This window comes from Trachemys scripta, chromosome 22 (genome assembly GCF_013100865.1).
Source record: "Trachemys scripta elegans isolate TJP31775 chromosome 22, CAS_Tse_1.0, whole genome shotgun sequence".
Lineage (NCBI taxonomy): Eukaryota > Metazoa > Chordata > Testudines > Emydidae > Trachemys > Trachemys scripta.
The window spans coordinates 5128825-5148977 of NC_048319.1; the positions used below are offsets into that span (position 1 = coordinate 5128825).

The window sequence follows — 20153 nt, forward strand, 5'->3', positions numbered from 1 at the left end:
TCAACAGTTGGGTTCCACACTTGAGGTGGTTCTGGAGCTCATTGGTTGAGGTTTGGTGATTCCGGTGGAGAGTTTGGTTGGCATTACAGAGCCATGCCGGTTAGACAATCACACATATGGGGAAAACCATGCGGCCATGCCATCTTAGCCCTTGCATTGGTGTCCTACAGCTATATTGTCCCTGTAATAAACAACTTATTTAAAGTAATCAACAGATTCTTTTCTACGTGAAGTGGTGTGAGGCTGCTTGATTTTGCTGTCCAAGGTAACTGAGGTGCATGTGAGCAGCAGCCTTCAGGCCTGATTCTGCCCTGCATTTTGCACAGCCCCTGTCCAGAGCTGGTGTGAAATGCTACCACCTCAGAACAGTGTGAGGTTGATTCTGATGTAAATAACTAATCTTTAGAGTAATAGAAGATTGGGCTCTGGTGAGGTGAGATTAGCACAGGTCTAGGAATAAAGCGATATACCTTTAAACAGGCTGTGTGTACAGGTGGAGGGCTCAGCCCCTGTTCCTGTACATCACTTCTAGAATTAAAAGCATAAATAAACAGTGACTCATTTTAACCTGAAATGAGTTGGGGATTTTTTGTTTGTTGTTAGTAGGGTGACCAGATGTCCCAATTTATAGGGACAGTCCAGATTTTTGGATCTTTTTCTTATACAGGCTATAAACCCCCCCCCCCCCCCGTCCCAATTTTTCACACTTGCTGTCTGGTCACCCTAGTTGTTATCCTTGCACTGCTTTCCACCCTCATTGCTTCCTGTAGCAGGTGTGCCTTGGCTTGCAATACAGCCTACACTTGCCATAGAAAGTCCTGTGCTTTCAGTAACTGGCTTGTTGTAGTAGAGGAGGACGACTCCTTTTTTGTGAGTGGGAGGCTCCAGCATGGGGGCCTGTGAAAGTCCGACAACTGCCAAACTCCCCAGGCACGGGGGGGCGGGGTTTGCTTATGTGAACTCAGTCTCTGAAAACTTGGCCTCAGATGGGGAAGGTGGCTGCACACAAGCAGGGGTGTAGGGAAAGGGGGTTGTGCTCTGCAGAGTCAGGGCTAGGCATAACTAAGCCACTGCTTAGGGCCCTGAGCAGGGGTCCCCTACTAATTAGTAGGAGGTGTTGTGTAGGGGTGGTCCCCCAAAATATCCCTGCTTAGCACCCCTAATGGACTACCCTAGGCACTGGAGGTCTGCTTGGGGAAGGTGCCCCTGCATCACTCTGCAAAAGGCCAGAGCCCAGGTCTGGATTTGAACTGCCCCTGGGGTGGGAAGGGGCAGTTCAAACCCAGCCTGAAGTGTCGGCCCCCAGTTCTGTCTTCTTCGCTCCCTCTGAGCAGCAACGGGCCCTTTAAGAAAATATGTGACGTCACCCGACCGGCAATAACCCCTCCCCTCGGGCCGCACGCGGCGGCTTTGTAGCCATAAGGCTGGGGCGTGGGCGGTGCCCGACGTTCCAAAGCCGAACGCTGGCGGCTCGGAGGCGGGGCTAGTGGAACGCTGAGACTGCCCCAGCAGCCGGCCGGCGCGAGGAGAGAGCGGCTGGGGGCTTCCCTTAAAGGGGCCGCGCTGGCTATGGAGTGAGCAGGTACGGGGGGGGGGGCCGGACAGGTTGGGGGGGGGGGGGGGGGGGGGGGGGGGGGGGGGGGGATTCCTAGAGACGGGGGGGGGTCCTGGGGGTCGCAGGGCAGCAGGACCCATCTCAGGTCAACAGAGGTCACAGGAAGTTGCAATAGAGTTGCAGGTGGCCGAGGGGTAGCAACTGCTGGCTCTGTAGCTACAACTTCTGCATCTGGGCAGGGCTTCTCCTGACCCCTGCCCTGACCCCAGCGCAGAAGGCAGCATCTCCTGCCCACTTCAGGGGACGCAGAGAGCCTGCAGCCCACCCTCTCCAAAGTGCTCCCCCCTGTTTTCCCCTCTTTCCTTTGGGGTGCGATTGCTTCCTTCCGTCTTAGCCTCTGCAGTGGCAGGGCTTGGACGCTAGCCAAGGGCATCCCGGAGCGTGGCCTCGCAATCCCTGATCCTCAGCGGAACTTGATATGCGGCTGTGGTGGAATTGAAGCCAGTTCTCAGCAGACGTCTCAGGGAATCAGCTCGCTGCATCCCAGGGTTGATAAAATCCCTGGAGTCACTTCCAGAGTACGCAGGGCAGGGAAGGAGGTGGCCATGGATGGCTGGCTTTTATCTGGCACTAGTTTATCGGCATAAAGCTGGAGGAGGGGTGAGGATGAAGATCGTGCTGGTACCAGCCTGCAAGAGAAACCTAATGAAAAGACACTGGAGAACCCAGGGAGTGGGGAATGCTAGTTTATTATTATCCCACGGAAAGCTGCTCCCCACAGGCGGAGGGCCTGGATCTCCATGGCTTGCACTTTGTGCAGTTGTTTACTCCAGTGCAAATGTGACTGAATGGGAATGGTCGTGGGTTTGCCCTGGGGTCAATGGCGGCGTGAGGTGCAGGGTGAAAGAGCCAGCCCTGTTGAGGGGTTCTGATTACATCAGGGTAGCTGTGCCAGTGCTTTGCTGTGTAATCGGCACTTCCGGGGAGCAGCATGTGCAGACCTGATCAGAGCTTTCTTGGCTAGGTTATTTCTTCCTGATGATAAAAACCCATTTGTATGAAAAGCCTGCACAGAGCATCCTGTACTCCTGGGCTTTTCTTTGTGAGATTGATTGTGAAAGAGAGTTTTTTTCCCTCCTGGCTAAATATAAATAGTTGCAGGTTGATTTTAGTGTGGTTACGGTCCCCTTGGTGGTTGGGATGGAGGGATTTGTGCATCAGAGACAGCCCATCCTAACACAGTTCTGGTTACTGCTGTTTTTACATCTTGGTTGGTTCAAACGCTCTCACAGTTCTGGGTGGCTCTTTCATGACACTTCGGCTTTTTCCCATGGCTACCATTTTGATAACCTCCTACCTGACAAGTGACTTGATTTTTCATGTTTTTGGCAAGCAGGTGTCAGGGTAGGTTGATATTAGGCTGACACTCACGTGCAAATGCTTTATGCCCAAGGAGCAAACCATCAGTATACATCAAGGGCTGATGTCAAGTTGACTGGGAATTGCAGTGTTGCCAATTCCTGTGATAACTGGTGTTTTATTTAAAGTCCCAGACATGGAATCCTCTGATTATGTGAAAAATCTCCTCTTTTTCTTTTTTTGAAGTAAGCTTCTACGCCTCATGGTTGCAGAGAAAAAGCTTGAAAATATGACCCAAGTACGGCTTACAGGCCCAGAAAACAGAAGGCAAACGAAAAGAACCCAATGTTTATATTTATATCTACATCTATATCATGATTTTTAAACCAATTCTGAGAGTTATTTGGGCCTGCCTTATGATTATTGAACATTTGGGGCTGGCAATGCTAGAAACTGGAGACCTGGGCTGTGTTCCCAGCTCTGCCACCGATCTGCCGGGTGACCTTGGGCAAATCACATTCCCCTCCCACCCTTTGTCCGTCTCGTCTGTTTAGACCAGGGGTCTCAAACACGTGGCCCATGGGCCACATGCGGCCCGCGAGCCCCTCACAACCCCCGCTCCCGCCCCCAGTGTTTACCTAGAGCGGCTCCGGCCCGACGCGCACCGGGGGCAGGGCAGGTTCCCTGCCTGCCTGCCCTGCCCCCGCGCCGTGCCGGGAAGCGGCCGGAATGTGCGGGGGGGGGGGCACATTGGTGTGTGTGTTAATGTTGCTTCAGGCACCGCCCCCAGCAGCTCCCATTAGCCGCGGTTCCCCGTTCCCGGCCAATGGGAGATGCTGGGGGTGGTGCCTGAAGCAACAGCAATACACACATACCGGAGCAGCGCGGGGGCGGGGCGGGGCAAGGCAGACAGGGAGCCTGCCCTGCCCCCGGTGCGCGCCGGGCCAGAGCCCGCCCCCCGAACCCCTCCTGCACCCCAACCCACTGCCCTGAGCCCCCGCCGCACCCTGACCCCCTGCAGTACCCTGCACCCCGACCCCCTGCCCTGAGCCCCTGTCGCACCTCGCACCCCTCCTGCACCCCAACCCACTGCCCTGAGCCCCCTGCCGCACCCCTCCTGCACCCCAATCCCCTGCCCTGACCCCCTGCAGCACCCCTCACCCCTCCTGCACCCCACACCCCAACTCCCTGCCCATAGCCCCTGCCACACCCCACACCCCTCCTGCACCCCCTGGGGGCAGGGAGGGGGCGGAGTTGGGGTGGGGATTTCGGGGAAGGGGTTGGAATGGGGGCAGGGAAGGGGTGGGAAGAGGCGGGGCGGGGTGGGGTGGGGCCTCATGGAAGGGGTGGAGTGGGGATGGGGCCGAGGGCGGCGGGGGGAGGTGTCAGTAATGTGACCCTCGGGCCAATGTACTAGTCCTCATGTGGCCCTCATGGTCATTTGAGTTTGAGACCCCTGGTTTAGACTGTGAGCTCCTTGGGGTAGGGAGGGGACTGCCTCTTACTGTGTGCGCAGCACCTGGCACTGTGGGGCCCTGACCTCGGTTGGGAATAATCAAGGAATGGATTGTGTTTAAAATGGCCTTGTATATTTTACTGCTGTGTGATGTGTAAAGTTGGCCTGAAAACTTTTTCTCTCTTAACATTCTGCTAGTTTTTAACCTTGGCAATATCAGGTGTTGAAATCAAGCAAACCAACACCCCGTCATTTCCTTCCTTGCTACAGCATGAGCGACGCAGAACCGGCCTGCACGCGCTCCGCGAGATCAGGACGGGTCACTCAGAGCAGCTGTATTTGCTGGGCTTTTTCAGCACCGAGTGACACTGGGCATTGGTCTGACCATTGTGATTCGCAAGGGCCCTAAGTAACATCAAGGCCCCGGTGGATGGATCAGGCCGTGAGCTGCCTGATTCCTAGTGCAGGTGGGGTACGGGCGTGTGTATACAGAGAGTTCTTTCCCTCCAAGCCCCATCGCCTGAGGGCTCACCTGTGTGCTGCACGTAGTGGACAGGGCGTTAGAATGAGAGTCCGGTCTCCTGTCCTCCATTATCCGCTCTTCTGTTGCCTCATGGTGCTCCTTGGCCAAATCAGTTCCCCGCTCTGGGCCTCAGTTTCCCCATCTGTAAAATGGGGGTTAGGAGAAGATGGGAGCGCAAAGCCCAATTGCCCTGTGCCCCAGGCAGGGAAATCCTTCAGTCTGGCCCCTGCCTTAGTGCCGCTGATGTCAGGCTCTGCAATGTGATTAGAAGGATTTCCTGGCAACATCATAATCCTGCCTTGCTGTGGGACCTGCTTATCCTCGTGGGCAAGGGGGAGCAGCAGACTAAGCCCCTGCAGCAGGGCACTGCGGGTTGCCTGCCCTGTTGCTCAGCATGGCTGAGCGCTAGTCTGACCCCATCCCTGAAGCGGATTCTGAGCTAGGACCAGGGGAGCTGCTCAGAACCAAGAGGTGGGAGAGAAAACTTGACTGTGAAACCAGCAGTCACTTGGATACTGACCAAACTCCAGCTTTGCCCAGCTTCGAGCTGGTTGGACGTGTCGACATTTTTCCGGTAGGGGAGGAGAGGGGGAAGATAGGTGAGTTTGCAGCTGCTTTGGTTACAAAACCCTTGTGGTGTTGAAATTGACTGGCCCTGGTGTTGAAACGAATCAGATCCAATCACAGGGACTGCAAAGGTCATCTCGTCTAACCCCTGTTCCGTTGTTTTAACCTGCAGATGGGAATCCTTCAAATATTCAGAAAGGAGTTGGTTTTATTTTATGGCTGTGTGTCCGTGTCCGTCCTGGTCAAATTCAGCTACAAATTCTGCCCGGCCCTCTAAGAAATCCCCCTTGCCGTTTTAATGGAATGCTGCACTTTACTTCCGGATCTTAACTGTTGTGGTGGTGTGCTGACTTCCACCCCAGAAGTGACTGCATTTTAGTGGTGGATGGAATTATCACTGTGCACAAAGTGCCTTGGTTTACTTTGCGAGGGGCTTGGCGGTAGCATTACGGAGCATAGTCTGAGAGAGAGCTTTAGGGATGCAAGATGCTATAGATAATGTAGGGCAGGGGCTGTGGGTTTGTTGTACAGCGCCTATCACAAGGGGATCCCCGTCCAGGTACTACAATAATATAAATAATAATCATGAAAAGATTACGAAGGGCTTGCTCCCAACGCCATAGACTGCAATGGGCATCTTTTCATTGATTTCAGAGAGAAATGAGATGTGCAGTAGTTGTGTTTTTGAATAGACACTTCTGTGGAATGTCATTGGTGCATTTCATCCCCCCCCCGGAGTTGCCAACCGACTAAACTTTTCTGCTGACTCGGCTGCAGTAATCTCCGAGAAAATCAGCTCAACGAACTAAGTCTGTCTGCACCGGCTGGGAGCTTTGTGCGTCTGAGAGGTCGTGTTACAGGCAGGCGCGTCCGCCGTTGGTTCTCGTGGGGCCAGAGTTTTGGAAGAGCTCACCTCGCTGGGGGTTCAGCAGAGACGGAGCCCGGAACAGTCCAAGGAGCTTGAACGTCCCTCTGAGCCGCTAGCTCTGGTCGGGGTTGAGATGTGGGGGCAGGATTTGGAAGCTGTTTTGGGCCTATACAGAGTCTCCTCTGTCTAAACTCTCGGCAATGAAGCGAAGCAGCATCATCAGAGATGAAAGCAGCCTGGGTTTGTGCTGACGGCCAGGGTGCCGCGCTCCCCGAGATTTGCATTCACTAGCCTTTGGACTTCCAGCTACATACTCTCAGGGTAGGGTCTATCTCTGTGATATAATGCCACAGCTTGGCTAGGCCCACTCTACGCATGGTCCCTGGACAGTTGCCTCAGGTCTGGGCATGTTCAGCTGGTTTAGCAGAGGGATGATCCCGTTTTAAGGCTTCCCAGCTGAGATCAGCTCTGTAGTGAGGATCCTTGGGCTGTGGGAGGGGATTTGCCCATGTTCCAGGGGGAGGACGAGCTCTGTGTGTTCTCTCTGGCTTCCTGTTGAGTTACTGCATTGCCTTGAAAAGTTGCAGGGCTATTGTTAGCCGGTGTGTGTGTGTGTGTGTGTGTGTGTGCGCGGAGGGGGGAAGGTTGGGAAATGCTCTGACCGCTCATCTTTGTTGCTAAGACCAGGGCAGGTTCTAGAGACCTGTCCAGGGCACCCAGCTCAGTGACCCCGGGGCAGTGCACTTGGCCTGGATGGCAGGACCCAGCTGTGATCTTTGCTCGCTTGGTGTTGGGGCGTCTGTTCCTGGCTGGCCACCCTTTGTCCCTGAGTCAGCCTGGGCCGGTCTGAAGATCACACAGTAGCTTGCTAGGGTCCAGGCACTGAACCATCTTGCCTGTGGACGGTGGCGTTTGCAGATTCCAGCTGCGTCAGCCCTGCAGGGGGTGGAGACCTGCTGAGTCCGCAAACCGTGCTGGGCTCCCCGTTCTCTTCCCTCCCCTGTCCTGTTTGCCTGCTTCAGCGCCTGGTGCATCTCGTCACAGCCCTGGACAGCGAGCTCTCTGGGGCAGGGCCCGTCTCTGGAGTCCTGTGCTTGGTGGAGGCTGCGGGCCCTATTGTGAAATGGGCACTACTGTAACCCTGATAGGGGAGCAGATCAGGTGGGGCCATTTCCTCCCATCTCTTTTCAGCTTAAATGCTGCTCCAGTCCAGCCTGGGCCAAGCCAGGTGCATACGGACTGTGGGAGGCTTGACCCCTGCAGAGCCTTGTGATTGGCCGGCAGTGATGTCTCACCTTTGGGCTCCCTGTGGAGATAGATCCTCCCTATGTTACAACAATTCCTGCTGTGTGTCGGGTTATGGGGCCGTGTCACTGGGGAGCCCAGGACGCCTGATAGCCCCAAAACCTCCCCCGCCCCCCCCCCCCCCCCGGTCTTGCTGCTGAGATGATGCTTCGTTTGCTTCAGTCATTCCCTTGGCTGGGCATGCGGTCTCCCAGCTGCCCATGTCCCCAGGCACTGTGTGTGTGTGTGTGTGTGGGGGGGGGAATGGGAGGATCAGGTCTGGTGGCCAGCTGGGTGCTCCTGCCCTGGGCATCTCCTGGAAGACCCCTGAAGGAGTTGCAAGGGAGTTGTGCTGGGGGCTGTCTGTTCTGCTGGGCTGCAAACAGAGCCACTCCTGGGAGGGTGGGAGCCCGGCGGGCGGGCTGCGTGCCAGGGCCCATGGGCAGGGTTCCCACGCCAGAGGGTCATGTTACCAATTAGCTTCCAGGCCCCTTTGTTCCTTAATGGTGACTTGGAGTCGCTGAGCCGTTGCCACGGCAACCTCCTCCCCTCTGTAAAAGACGCCTTCTTTGTTCTCCAAAGCTCCCATACAAGTTCGGTGGGCCCTGGGGCCCGGGGTGGGACAGCGGGGGCCAGAGATCTGGCTGTGGGTAGGCAGAGCTGGGTAATGGCAGCAGGGAGAGAGCAGGATGATGGAGCTGGCTCAGGCAGGTTAGACCCGGGATGCCTCTGAGCGATCCCTGCAGGCAGCATTCCTGCACCATTCTTTGCAGCGCCCCCTGCTGGGACTGAAATGGGCACCTGTTCTCCCCAGCGCAAGCGCCCCCTGCTGGGAGAGCCTGGGACTGGGTAACCCAGGAGTTCCCTCCCCTGGCATCGCTCCCGCCCCACAGCGCCCCCTGCTGGGAGAGCCTGGGACTGGGTAACCCAGGAGTTCCCTCCGCTGGCATCGCTCACGCCCCACAGCACCACCAGCTGGGAGAGCCTGGGACTGGGTAACCCAGGAGTTCCCTCCACTGGCACCATTCCCGGCCCACACCCTACAGCGCCTCCTGCTGGGAGAGCCGGGGACTGGGTTACCCAGGAGTTCCCTCCCCTGGCATCGCTCCTGCCCCACAGTGCCCCCTGCTGGGAGAGCCTGGGACTGGATAACCCAGGAGTTCCCTCCACTGGCATCGTTCCTGCCCCACACCCCACAGCGCCCTCTGCTGGGAGAGCCAGGGACTGGGTAACCCAGGAGTTCCCTCCTCTGCCAGCGCTCCTGCCCCATGCCCTACAGCGCCCCCTGCTGGGAGAGCCAGGGACTGGGTTACCCAGGAGTTCCCTCCACTGCCAGCGCTCCTGCCCCACACCCTACAGCGCCCCCTGCTGGGAGAGGCTGCCACTGTCCAGAGTTCTTACTGTTCCCCATAGCTCCTCCTGAAGGGAAAGGATGGGGCAGGTGTGGCTATAAATGCCTCAATGACTCCTGTTGGTCCAGAAGCCCCTTACATAGCAAGGGGCCTTGCATTTAAGTTGACTCTCCACTGATTTTTGTTCCTCAGCCTTGACCCAAGAGCCGGCGGTGTTAGCATGGTGGGGGCAGCCCTGACTCCATCTGCACCATGGGGTTTGGGACCCAGCTGGGGCTGCTGCTGTGGAAGAACTTCACCTATCAGCGCAGGCAGAAGGTGAGTCGTCTTGGCAGGAATTTGCAGCCAGGGACCAGAGCCCTAAATCCCACTGGGCACAAGCTGCAGCGGAAAGGGGGAAGCTCTTCCGCCCAAGAGCAGCCCCTGGTGGAGATGGGTGGGAATGAGCCACTGTTCACGGGACCCGAGTGAGCTTAGATGGGAAACAGCTGGGTTCCTCCCCTTCATTTCCAAGGGATCCCTCTTCTCCCCCCGCCATCAGCCTCCCTCCTCTTATTGCCCTTCTGCATGCACCCCCCCCCCAATCTCCTAAATTTCCCTGGATCCAGAGGAGAGGGAAGCTGCCTTCTATCACAGAACCTCCTGGACTTACCCATGTGAGCAGGGTGGCTGAGCCCCAGGGCTGCAGACCAGGAGTTTGGCATAGGGCGCTGGTCCTGGGTGGGTCTGATGGTGGGTCTGAGAGATCGGGGGGTGGAGGGAAGGGCTCCCATCCAGACTGTGGAGAAGTTAACAGCAAAGGTCTCCTAAAGAGCCGTCCATCTGGGCGAGATCCCTGAGAGGAGAGATTGGAATTCGCCTCCTCTTGTGCTCAGTTCGATCCCCAGGTTTGTCACTCCACACCCGTGTGGCTCACCGCAGAGTGGGCTGACCAGGCTGGTTCCCTCTGCTCCCATTGCTGCCCCTGTGGGTTCCATGTGAATCATCTGACCGCTCCGGGCCCGTCTCTGTCTCTCTCCAGATCCAACTCGCCGTTGAGCTCCTGTGGCCCCTCTTCCTCTTCTTCATCTTGATCTCGGTGCGACAGTCACATCCCCCTTTCGAGCAGCATGAATGTAAGTGCCGCCCCCTGAGGTGGAGACCCAGCTAAACCAGCTGGCCCAATGGGGTTTGAACCGAGTGAGCCCAAACCGGTTTCAAACCAGTTCTCGTAATGCCCTTCCCCTGTCCTCGGCTGCCTGTGGGCCCAGCATCAGGGTTAGGGGAGGGGCTTCTCTGTGCACCAAGGGATGAAATTCACGCTGTGCCAGGGATTGGGTGGTCTGCCCCGCAGTGGGCATCTCACAGAGTTTAGCACGATGGGCAGGGCCTGCTCTGAAGAGGACCTAGACTGAGAGGGGGCTTCTGTGGCTGGATCGAGGGGGTGGGTTTGCAGAGCAGCAAGGAGGAGATGTATGCATCTGCGGTCTTAGCAGTGTCCAGCGCTGTTGGCTTTTTGCTTTCATGGGTGTCCCAGAGGGATGGGGAGTGGAGACACCAGGGTCTCTGCCCAGCAACCCTTACGTAGAACCACGGCTGACCTTCAAGTTGCATCTGACCTTCCTCTGCGGCCTTCTAGCTCCTTCCGGGCTCTCTCCCTCCCTCTGCAGGTCACTTCCCCAACAAGGCCTTGCCCTCGGCTGGGACGCTGTCGTGGATTCAGGGCATCATCTGTAACGTGAACAATCCCTGCTTCCAGTACCCGACGGCTGGCGAGACGCCCGGCGTGGTGGGGAACTTCAACCAGTCCATGTGAGTCGCTGTCTCACCTGCTCCCCTCTCTGGCTTCTGATGTTGCACCAGCGGGAGTACAGACGGCTGCCTTGGTTTGTTGCCAGGCAATCTGTGGCTACGTGCGGCGATCGGAGCTGGCCCCCCGATCGCACCATGATGGTTGGGTTGGGAACCGGGGGCTACCCACGCTTTGCTCAGCTGAGGCATCCCCCCTCTCTCCTGCCCCCCCAGCTGGCAACTTGTCGCCAGCCCGAGGGATATCGCCCATTCAATGTAGACAATGCTAGCTGCCCTTCCCCAAAGGCCTGGAGAGATTGCAGCAACATAGTGCTCCGCCTTGATCCAAACGCAGGTGTATCCTGTGGAAACTACAACTCCCAGCATGCAATGCTCCTTATTGTTTCAAGCATATGGAAGTGTGGCCCACAATTCCCAGCATGCAATGCTGCTTCTTATTTCAAGGGGGTGGAGGTGCAGCCAGAGGTGAGTATAACTCCCAGCATGCAGTGCTCCTGGAGGAGAGTAGTCTTTTGCCTGGAGGAGGCATGCTGGGTCATGTAGTCTTTTTGGACCACACAGTGGGCTCAACAGGGAGCATGACGAGGGGTTTCCAGACTGCATTTGGGCAGGGGAGCTAACTCCCGGCCCCAGTCACAGGCTGCCTCCCCTGTCCCAGGTAGATTCCAGAGGTGTGAAGGGAGTTCTCGGAGGGGAGCAGATGCTAAGGGATGACTTGGTCTCAGCTCCTTGTCTCTCTGTCCCTGCAGCATCTCCCGCCTGTTTGCGGATGCCCGGAAGGTGCTGCTCCATGCCAACAGCAAGCAGACCCTGAGCAGCTTTGGCCAGCTCCTGCCTGCCCTGCGCCGGCTCTGGGGGAGCGGAGCTCCGTGGATGGGTAAGGCCTCCGGCCACACAGCCATGACTGCAAGGAGGGGTTGATCCGATATCCTGCTGTGACACTCTGGCATTTTAACTTTGATCCAGGCCCGATGGGGGACAGTGCTGCAAAATTTGAAGTGAATCAGCGGTTGGGCTCCTGATTTATGACATTCACCCCCCCCCCCCATCCCCCCACGCCTGCATACCCCCCCCCCCCCCTTTTGAGTATACACCAACAGAGCTCCTCTCACAGCACCCTGCAGGATCAGGCCCTGTAGGTACAGTAACTCCTCACTTAAAGTTGTCCCGGTTAACGTTGTTTCATTGTTACATTGCTGATCAATTAGGGAACATACTCGTTTAAAGTTGTGCAATGCTCCACTATTACGTTGTTTGGCTGCCTGCTTTCTCCACAGCTGGCAGCCTCCCTACGCCCCCCCGCCCCCCAGCGCTTCCTGCCCGCCAGCAGACCCTGCACGGGCCAAGTCCTCACTCCTCCCCCCTCCCTCCTGCCTCCTAAACTCCACAGGCCAGCTGATTGAGAGGGGGAGGAGTGCCTCCCCTCCTCCTCCCCTGCCTCCTGCCCCTGGCAATCAGCTGGCTTGCTGTTCAGAAAGGAGGGGAGGAGGAAGGACGCAGCAAAGGGGGAGGAGATCTGGGGGAGAAGAGGATGGGTGGGGGCTTGGGGAAAGGGGTGGAGTGGGCAGGCTGAGGGTTGAGCCCCCGCCTCTGGTGCTTGCAGAGTAGGGGAAGCTGCCGCTGCTGCTGTGCAACGTGCTTCTCCTAGCCTACAGCGCCTTCAGCCTCCTTGCCTGCCTCATCCCCAGTGCCAGTGGGCTGGGCCTGTATTAAATTGCTTGTTTAAAATTGTTTAAAATATGTATAGAATGCCTTTTGTCTGGTTAAAAAAAAAAATTCCCTGGAACCTAACCCCCCCCCCTCCATTTACATGAATTCTTATGAGGAAATTGGATTCGCTTAACATCGTTTCGCTTAAAGTCGCATTTTTCAGGAGCAGAACTACACCGTTAAGTGAGGAGTTACTGTACGTCCTCACTGCAAAGGGGACTCAGGCAATTGGCATGTGGGTGTTAGCAGCTACCCTTGATTGCGTCCACACTGGGGCTGCACTTAGTGGCGTATGTTAGACTAGGACTTCTGGGGGCATATCTCACGGTGCTTGGCATTGCAGTTAGCTGAACTACTCTGGTTCTTTCCCAGTGAATTTCCCAACCTCATTGCCGCTGCTTTCTCATTCCCATCGCTCCTCTCCTGGCTTGGCCTCACCCCCCGCCCCCCTCTCCATGTGTCTCCCAGCCAGGCCGGTCAAGGACTACCTGAAAGAGGGTGAGACCTTTTCCCACTTCCTCCGGATCAACGCCTCCCTCCCCCCTGCCCTGGTGGAGGAGCTGCTGGGAGCTCGGTTGGACCTGCGCATCGTGAGTAGGGCTGATCCCCGGGGTCCATGATAGGGGCAGGGGGCTAAGAACCCCGCCCTGCTGTTTGTGGGTGTATTGCAGGGCCAGATCCTCCATTACCCTTTGTGGGTTTACCGTCCATACATCACGGCAGAATGTTAATGATCAGTGAGTTATTGGTTTTCCAGTGATGTATCCCATCCACCTTTGGGGTATGTATCGTGACAACGGGGGGCCGACTGGCACTGGGGTTCTCACACCGTAAACAGACAAAGGAGGTGTTGTCTCCATTTTACAGAAGGAGAACACGGAGGTTAGGTGACAAGCCCAAGGTCACCCAGGGAATCTGTGGCAGTGCTGGAAAACAAACCCATCTCTCCAGGCCGGTGTGTTGACCACAAGCCCTGCCTGCCTTCCCCAGCCTCTGCCCAAAGGGCCGTGTGCGCTGGGCTGCTGTTGCTTCCGGAGCTCCTGCTGTGCTGGGGGTGCTGGAGGTTGGAGCTAGAGAAAGGTCTGTCGCAGTGGCTCGCAGGCTGCCCAGGTCAGGACAGAACATGGCGTGCTGGAGCCTGTGGGCTCCGCCGGCTGCGTGGCCAGACTGAAGCTGAGGAAGGCTGCAGGGGTGTCTGACTGGGAGGGCTGTCCACTGCTTCTCTGGCTACCGGGGCGCTCTCGTCTCCCCCTGCAGCTCTCCCTTGCCGCCACCGGTGTGCCGCTGAAGGACATCGTCTGCAACGCCTCCGTGCTGGCGGAGTTCCTGGTGGCAGCGGAGGCGAGCTCCACGGAGCGCCTGCAGGAGCGGCTCTGTGCTCTGCCAGCGCCCACCCTCCAGGCCATGGAGCGCAGTTTCTTCTCGCAAGCGGATTTCTCCCAAGTCTTGGCGGTAGGGAACTGCAGGGGAGGAGGGGGACTTCCGGAGTCATGGGGCTGGGGCTCCTACCAGCGAAGGGACCCCCCCGATCCGCTCCACGCCTGCCCCTGGGAGCCAATGGGAACTTGAGTGGGAGTGGGGCTAGGCGCTCTGGGTGCGTCTGGAGCTGGGTGCCAGGCGGCTGTGGAAGAAGGAGCTGGCTCTCGGCGCTGAAGTTCGCGCCTTGGGTCAGGGATTGGGGTGTGTGATGGGGGCTCTGTCCCCGTGCCTCCTGGCTGGTTCATCCTCTCCCATTATGGAGCCAGATCTACCCCTGGCTTAGGCTGAGGGTGGGCGGGGGGTTGTGTCTGAGATGGGGCCACCCAGGCCCATAGCCCCCTGCAGCCCCAGTGAGCTGCCTCGCTGAGCTGCCAGGAGCCCCTTAGGGGGTCTGACTCTTCTGCCCTCTCCCCCTCCCGCAGGAACGGCTGAGCTCCGAATCGGACGACGTGGCGAGCGCCCTGGAGACCCTGGTCACTTTCCTCCAGGGCGCCGAGACGCTAGCGAAGGAGGTAACGGAGTCCCTGCTGGCCCCAGGTCTGCACCGCTCCCAGCCGCTCCCCTGCCCTACAGCTCCGCTGGGACCCAGGGCCTGAGGTTTGGGGAACGTCTCCCCGGTCAGCGTTTCTATAGGCAGACTCCTCCCCTGGCGCCACCGGCAATGCTTGTGACCAATGCCAGGTCTCCCCTCCACGGGCAGGGTTCAAAGCGTAGGAGCCTGGCATTCGCTGATCACTCTGTTAGGTGCGCCCGCTAGGGTGGAAAGAGGGAGACGCTTCCCTAACTTCTTACTACCCCGGGGATGTGCAGCTCCGTGCACCGGCCGGGCTTCCACGTTCCCGCCGCTGGGCCCCCTGTCAGCTTCTTGTACGTGGCTGCGAGGCCAGCCAGACCAGGAGTCTCCCCCCGGCGCGCCGATCCCAGGGTTCTCCAAGCCCGGTGGCGCTGCTGGGAAAATCTCTCTGCTCTTTTCCGCCCCCTCGTATCTGCGAATGAAGTGAAACCTGAATATTGTGGTGGTTTTCCCCCTTTTCTCTCACTTTTTCCCTCCCAATCCTCCTTTCCCCCCACTACTGGAAAAGAGAGGTGGGGAAAGGAAGGGGGAACCCTTAAAAAAACAAACCCCACCCTTGGCAAATTACTCCCGTTTTGAGAACTGAACAATTGGGGGATTCTTTTTGCGGGGGGGGGGGGGGAACATTTTGACTGAAATGAAAATGTTCTTTGTGGTAGAAAAACATATTTTTACCCCCCTCCCCTCCCCTCAAATGTTTAGGTGGTTAAGCAGTGGGTGCAGCCGGGGCTGTGGTGCCTGTGATCTGCCCCAAACCAGAGAGACCCCCCCCTCTAGGGGCACTTCTGTCTCCCTGTGCCAGTCAGACTGTGGCCTCCCAACAAAGGGGCCTGGTTGTGCCAGTTGTGTTGGTGTGGGCGCCTGGGAACTGCGCTGAGACCCACCAATTCATTTCACATCGTGCCAATGGGGCACATACGTCACTACCACCTCCCATCCCCACTCCACTGTCCCCATCATTCTCCCCCCAACCCCTGTCTCTGGGTGGCTGCTCCCAGGTGCCCAGCACAGTGCCCCCTGCAGGGGGTGCCAGTACCCCAGCACAGAGCACCCAGGGTCTCAGCTGTGTGCATCGTGGTCCTAGTTGTGAGTACACAGCGAGCAGGGAAGGATGGGACCTGGACCCAGGCAGAGCTGGCATGACCCCTAACCCTCTCCGGTGGCAGCTGAGCAGGGATATCGACGTGGGGCTCCTCTCTTGTCCAGACCTCTCCTAAAACAGCTAAATTCTCCGGCTGTAAACCCTCAGGAGCCTCTGGGGGAAGAGCCTGGCTGGGATATTGGTGCCGAGGGTGGGGAAAGTGGCCGTGGGGCGGAGTTGGGCTTCAGATCTCTTTGCTTGGGTGCTGGAGCCTGTCCCTGCTTTTACCCTGACCTTGCAAGAGCATTGTAACGAGGGAGACAGCATGGTCTAGTGGCTGGGACTGGGAGACCTGGGTGCTGCCACTGACCTGCCGGTGATCCCAGGCGAGTCATTGCCCTGCTGTGTGCCTCAGTTTCCCCTCCTGCCCTTTGGTTGTTGACTCTCTATGGCAGGGATTGTCTCTCACGAGGCCAAAGATATGGGGGCTGACAGGCGCAGGAGGGATCCCTGTGGGACACAATCCTTTCTCCTCCCTGTTATTGCCGGCTTTCCATGCCCTTCTTTGCCCAGCCCCACAGGGATGGCCCCGGGTGTGTTCCCTCTTCGGGCTGCGGGCAGGCCAAGGGGCACATCTCTGCCAATGGCGTTAATGTCCATTAGGCGCTAGCGGGAAGGGGGGGGGGATGTTACCCCCGGTTCAGGCCGAGCTCCCGAACCCCCTAGTTATCAGCTTACACCAGAGGCTCCTTTGCGGTTCAGGGGAGCCCCCCAGCTGGACGAGCACAGTGGAGTGATTGAAAGCATCACACTGGTCTCCATCCTCTTTCCCCCCCACCCCAGGTAGTGGGAAGGACCTGGGAGTGAGAGCTTAGTGCACTGTCGGCGGGTCTGGGCGGGGGTCCTGGTCTCTATGCTGGGAGGGGCTTGGCTGGGACTGGGGAGGGGCCTTTCTTCCCCCCTCCCTCCTGCTGGCACATGGCTCTGGGGGGCCTGGGGGCTGCGTACCTGTCCCGCGGTCTCAGCCCACCATGCACAGCACCCAGCCTGTGTTGGTTTGGAGGCCTGGTGCCCATGGGTGGCTGGTGTCTCCTGCCCCAGGTTGGCGCCATGACCAGCTTTGCAGAGTTCCGGCGGGAGCTGCAGGTGCTGTCGGGGCGGGACGCCGGCTCCTCCCTGCAGGGCGCCTTCGAGGCCGTGTCCCGCATCGCCTGCGGGCACCCGGAAGGGGGCGGCCTCAAGATCCCCTCCCTCAACTGGTACGAGGACAACGACATCAAGGCCTTTCTGAACCGCAACAGCTCAGAGCAGGGAGCCATCCCGCTGGACAACGCCACCAGTGAGTGAGTGGGGAGCCGCCTCTCCCCACCGGGGCCAGGAGCTGGGGGATGCAGCAGCAGGATCCCACGCGGGGGGAACTGACCCAGCTCGGGGCGACAACGGGATTTGAACCCGGGCCGCGCTGAGCCGCGAGCGTGAGGCTCTAGGGCCTGAGCTAAAGGAACAAGTGCCTAAAGCAACCCAGCCTCTCACCCCTGCTGTGCGGGTGGTGGGCGGCAGAGACCCTGCTCCTAGGGCAGGTTAGGCTGGGTTCGGGCAGCCCCGGGTGGGAGGTTTCCTGGCAGGGCTGCAGTTCAGAAGTGGGGAGGAGAGCTGGGCTTGACTGAGGGGTGTATCCTCTGCCCCAGGGGAAGCTGCAGCCCAGGGAGGTTAGCGGGGACCGGGCCTTCGCCAACCCTGATGGAGGGGACAGCAGGGAGCCAGGGCTGGGTCTGGAGAGGAGAGGGAGATTTCATGCCCAGCCAGCAGGTTTATTGGGGGTCGGAGGGGGCAGCTCTCTAGAGGGGATCCCCCTTTCCCCAGCCTGTGGGTTTATTGGGGGGTGGGAGGGGCAGATCTATAGAGGAGCTCCCCCCATCTCCAGTATACAAGTTTATTGTGGGGGTGGGGGCCAGCGTGATCACTTCTCTCGATCCTTCCCCCCACTCCCACCTTCCACGCAGGCCCCTACTGCAAGGAGCTGATCCAGAACCTGGAGTCGAACCCGCTGTCCCGGATCCTGTGGCGGGGGATCAAACCTCTCTTCATCGGAAAAATCCTCTACACCCCGTCCAACCCCAGCACACGAAGGATCATGGCCGAGGTGAAGGAGTTGGGAGGTAGGGAGGGGGCGGGGGACGAACCCCAACCATGCAGAGTCAGCCTGGAGCACCCAGGGGCCCCCCTCAGTGCCTGGGGATCTCCCCCCCTGCCCCCCCAGCCTGTGGGCTCTGCTGGAGTCCCATGGGCCTCCCATCCACAATACTGGAGGGGCAGTGGGCCGGGGGTGGGGGAGGGAGTGGGGCATGTCCCCCAGCCAGGCCAGCAGCCTGTCTCACTGACCCCCTCGCTCCTCTCGGCCCAGGTGAACCGGACGTTTCAGGAGCTGGCCGTGCTGCGGGAGGTGCGGGGCACCTGGCAGGAGCTGGGGCCTCGGGTCTACGCCTTCCTTAACAGCAGCCTGGAGATGCGGGTCCTTCAGGTCTGTCCCTCCTCGGTCTGCGCCAGCCAGGGGCTGGGCAATGGGGGACCCAGAGGTGTGGGTATAGGGGGAGGGTGTGGTGGGATGGGAGGTAATGGGTGTGGGGGCCCAGAGGGAGGGGAGTGGGTGGATGGGTATGGGGGGCAAAGGGAATGGGGTGGGGGACGAGGGGAGGAGGTGCAGTGAAGGGAATGGGGTGGTGGGGCTGGGGAAGGGGGGTGCAGTGAAAGGACTGGGGTGGGGGAAAGGGGGTCAGCCCCACTCTGGCCCTGTAGCAGGGCCGTGTACTGGCTGGGGGACGATGCCACACCCCAAGGCAGCCCTGTCCCCTGTTCCTTTGCCCTGACAGAGCCTGCTGCGGGCACCTGCCACCTCCCGCCTGGTGGAGCAGCGCCTGAACCACACCTCGTGGGACCCGTCGGCCGTGGGCGAGTTCCTGGCGGGGGTGCCAGGGGGTGAGGCCTACACCTGGCGCCAGGTCTACGCGGAGGTGGACCAGGTTGTGGGCACCCTGTCGCAGTTCATTGAGGTGCGGCGCGTGCGAGTAACACCCCCCGTCCCCCTGGCTACCCGCCTCTGGACCCCCCCCCGCGCTAAGGGCCTTGCTCTCCCGCTCCTGCCCGCAGTGTGTCTCCCTGGACAAGGTGGAAGCGGTGGCCTCTGAAGAGCAGCTGGTGTCGCGGGCCCTGCAGCTGCTGGAGGGGCGCCAGTTCTGGGCCGGCGTGGTCTTCCTGCCCCCCGACAATGCCACCCCCGGGGAGCTGCCCCCCCACGTCCGCTACAAGATCCGCATGGACATTGACGATGTCACCCGCAGCAACAAGATCAAGGACAGGTGCGGGCACCTCGGGGAGGGCCCTATAGAAATGCTGCCCTCCCTTCCCCCAAGATCTCCTCTCTGCGGGGTCCATATCTGGGGTGGGGGGTGCTTTGCTCCGCCCTCGCTCATGTTCTCTCCGCTCGCTCAGGTTCTGGGACCCGGGCCCGGCCGCCGACCCCTTCAGCGACCTGCGCTACGTCTGGGGGGGCTTCGTCTACGTGCAGGACCTGGTGGAGCGGGCCGTCACGCGGGTCCTGAGTGGCACGGCCAGCCGCACCGGCATCTACCTGCAGCAGATGCCCTACCCCTGCTACGTGGATGACGTGTGAGTGGCCGCGTGCTCCCCGGACGGGATCCAGTCTGTCCACCGCGTAGGCTTGAGCAGGAGCAACATAAAATTGGGTGCCCTTTCTAGTCATGAACTCTGCAGGGCCCCCACTGGGTAGGGCAGGAATGGGTCTGTTTTCCTATGTATCTACCCCCCCATGCCCTGCCCCTATTTCCTGCAGCGCCCCTAGTGACTGGGGTAGGAATTAGTCTATACAGTATCCCTGTGTATTTCCCCACTGCTCCTTCAGCCTATTCCCTGCAGTGCCCCCTGCTGATTGGGATAGGAACGGTCTATATCCCTGTGTATTCCCCCCCATTCCCTGCAGCGCCCTCTGCTGGCCAAGGCTGATCTCTGCTCCGTTTCCAAGAGGGGAGATGATTCGTTCCCCACCCTCTGCAGTCCCTTGCTGAGGTGTCCCTGCCCTTTCCCGTGGCTCTCTGGGACGCTGCGGCGTCCTGTGTGGCGTCTGGCTCATGGAGCGGGGTGGGGCATTGTCTCCCGTGTCCGTGGGCGCCTGGGAACTGCGTGGAGCCACCCCCCCCAACTCATTTCACAAAGTGCCAGTGGGGCGCGGCGTTCCAGGGTTAACCCGTCTGCTTCCCCCCTCCCCACGCCCTCCCGCAGTTTCCTGCGGGTCTTGAACCGCTCACTGCCGCTGTTCATGACGCTGGCCTGGATCTACTCGGTGGCCATGATCATCAAAGGGGTGGTGCATGAGAAGGAAGCCCGGCTGAAGGAGACCATGAAGATTATGGGGCTCAGCAGCGGCATTCTCTGGCTCAGCTGGTTCATCAGCAGTTTCATCCCCTTCCTCATCAGCGCCTCCTTCCTCGTCCTCATCCTCAAGGTACGTCTGCAGAGCGCCAGTGGGAGGGTGGCCGT

General features: G+C 59.1%; 1 protein-coding gene across 2 annotated transcripts in view; it reads left to right on the top strand.

Annotated features, from left to right (window-relative positions):
* The first annotated feature begins 1473 nt into the window (after positions 1-1473).
* Positions 1474-20153, top strand: part of ABCA7 (ATP binding cassette subfamily A member 7) — a 46374-nt gene continuing 27694 nt past the window's right edge. For both annotated transcript variants that reach the window (XM_034755350.1, XM_034755351.1), the window contains exons 1-15: positions 1474-1582; positions 9157-9282; positions 9986-10079; positions 10614-10755; positions 11505-11632; positions 12934-13055; positions 13723-13917; positions 14367-14456; positions 16701-16938; positions 17603-17742; positions 18004-18120; positions 18470-18649; positions 18747-18955; positions 19089-19265; positions 19896-20118. In XM_034755350.1, coding sequence (XP_034611241.1) covers positions 9217-9282; positions 9986-10079; positions 10614-10755; positions 11505-11632; positions 12934-13055; positions 13723-13917; positions 14367-14456; positions 16701-16938; positions 17603-17742; positions 18004-18120; positions 18470-18649; positions 18747-18955; positions 19089-19265; positions 19896-20118 — 2121 coding nt within the window. In that variant the 5' untranslated portion in view covers positions 1474-1582; positions 9157-9216. The remainder of the gene's footprint in view (positions 1583-9156; positions 9283-9985; positions 10080-10613; positions 10756-11504; positions 11633-12933; positions 13056-13722; positions 13918-14366; positions 14457-16700; positions 16939-17602; positions 17743-18003; positions 18121-18469; positions 18650-18746; positions 18956-19088; positions 19266-19895; positions 20119-20153) is intronic.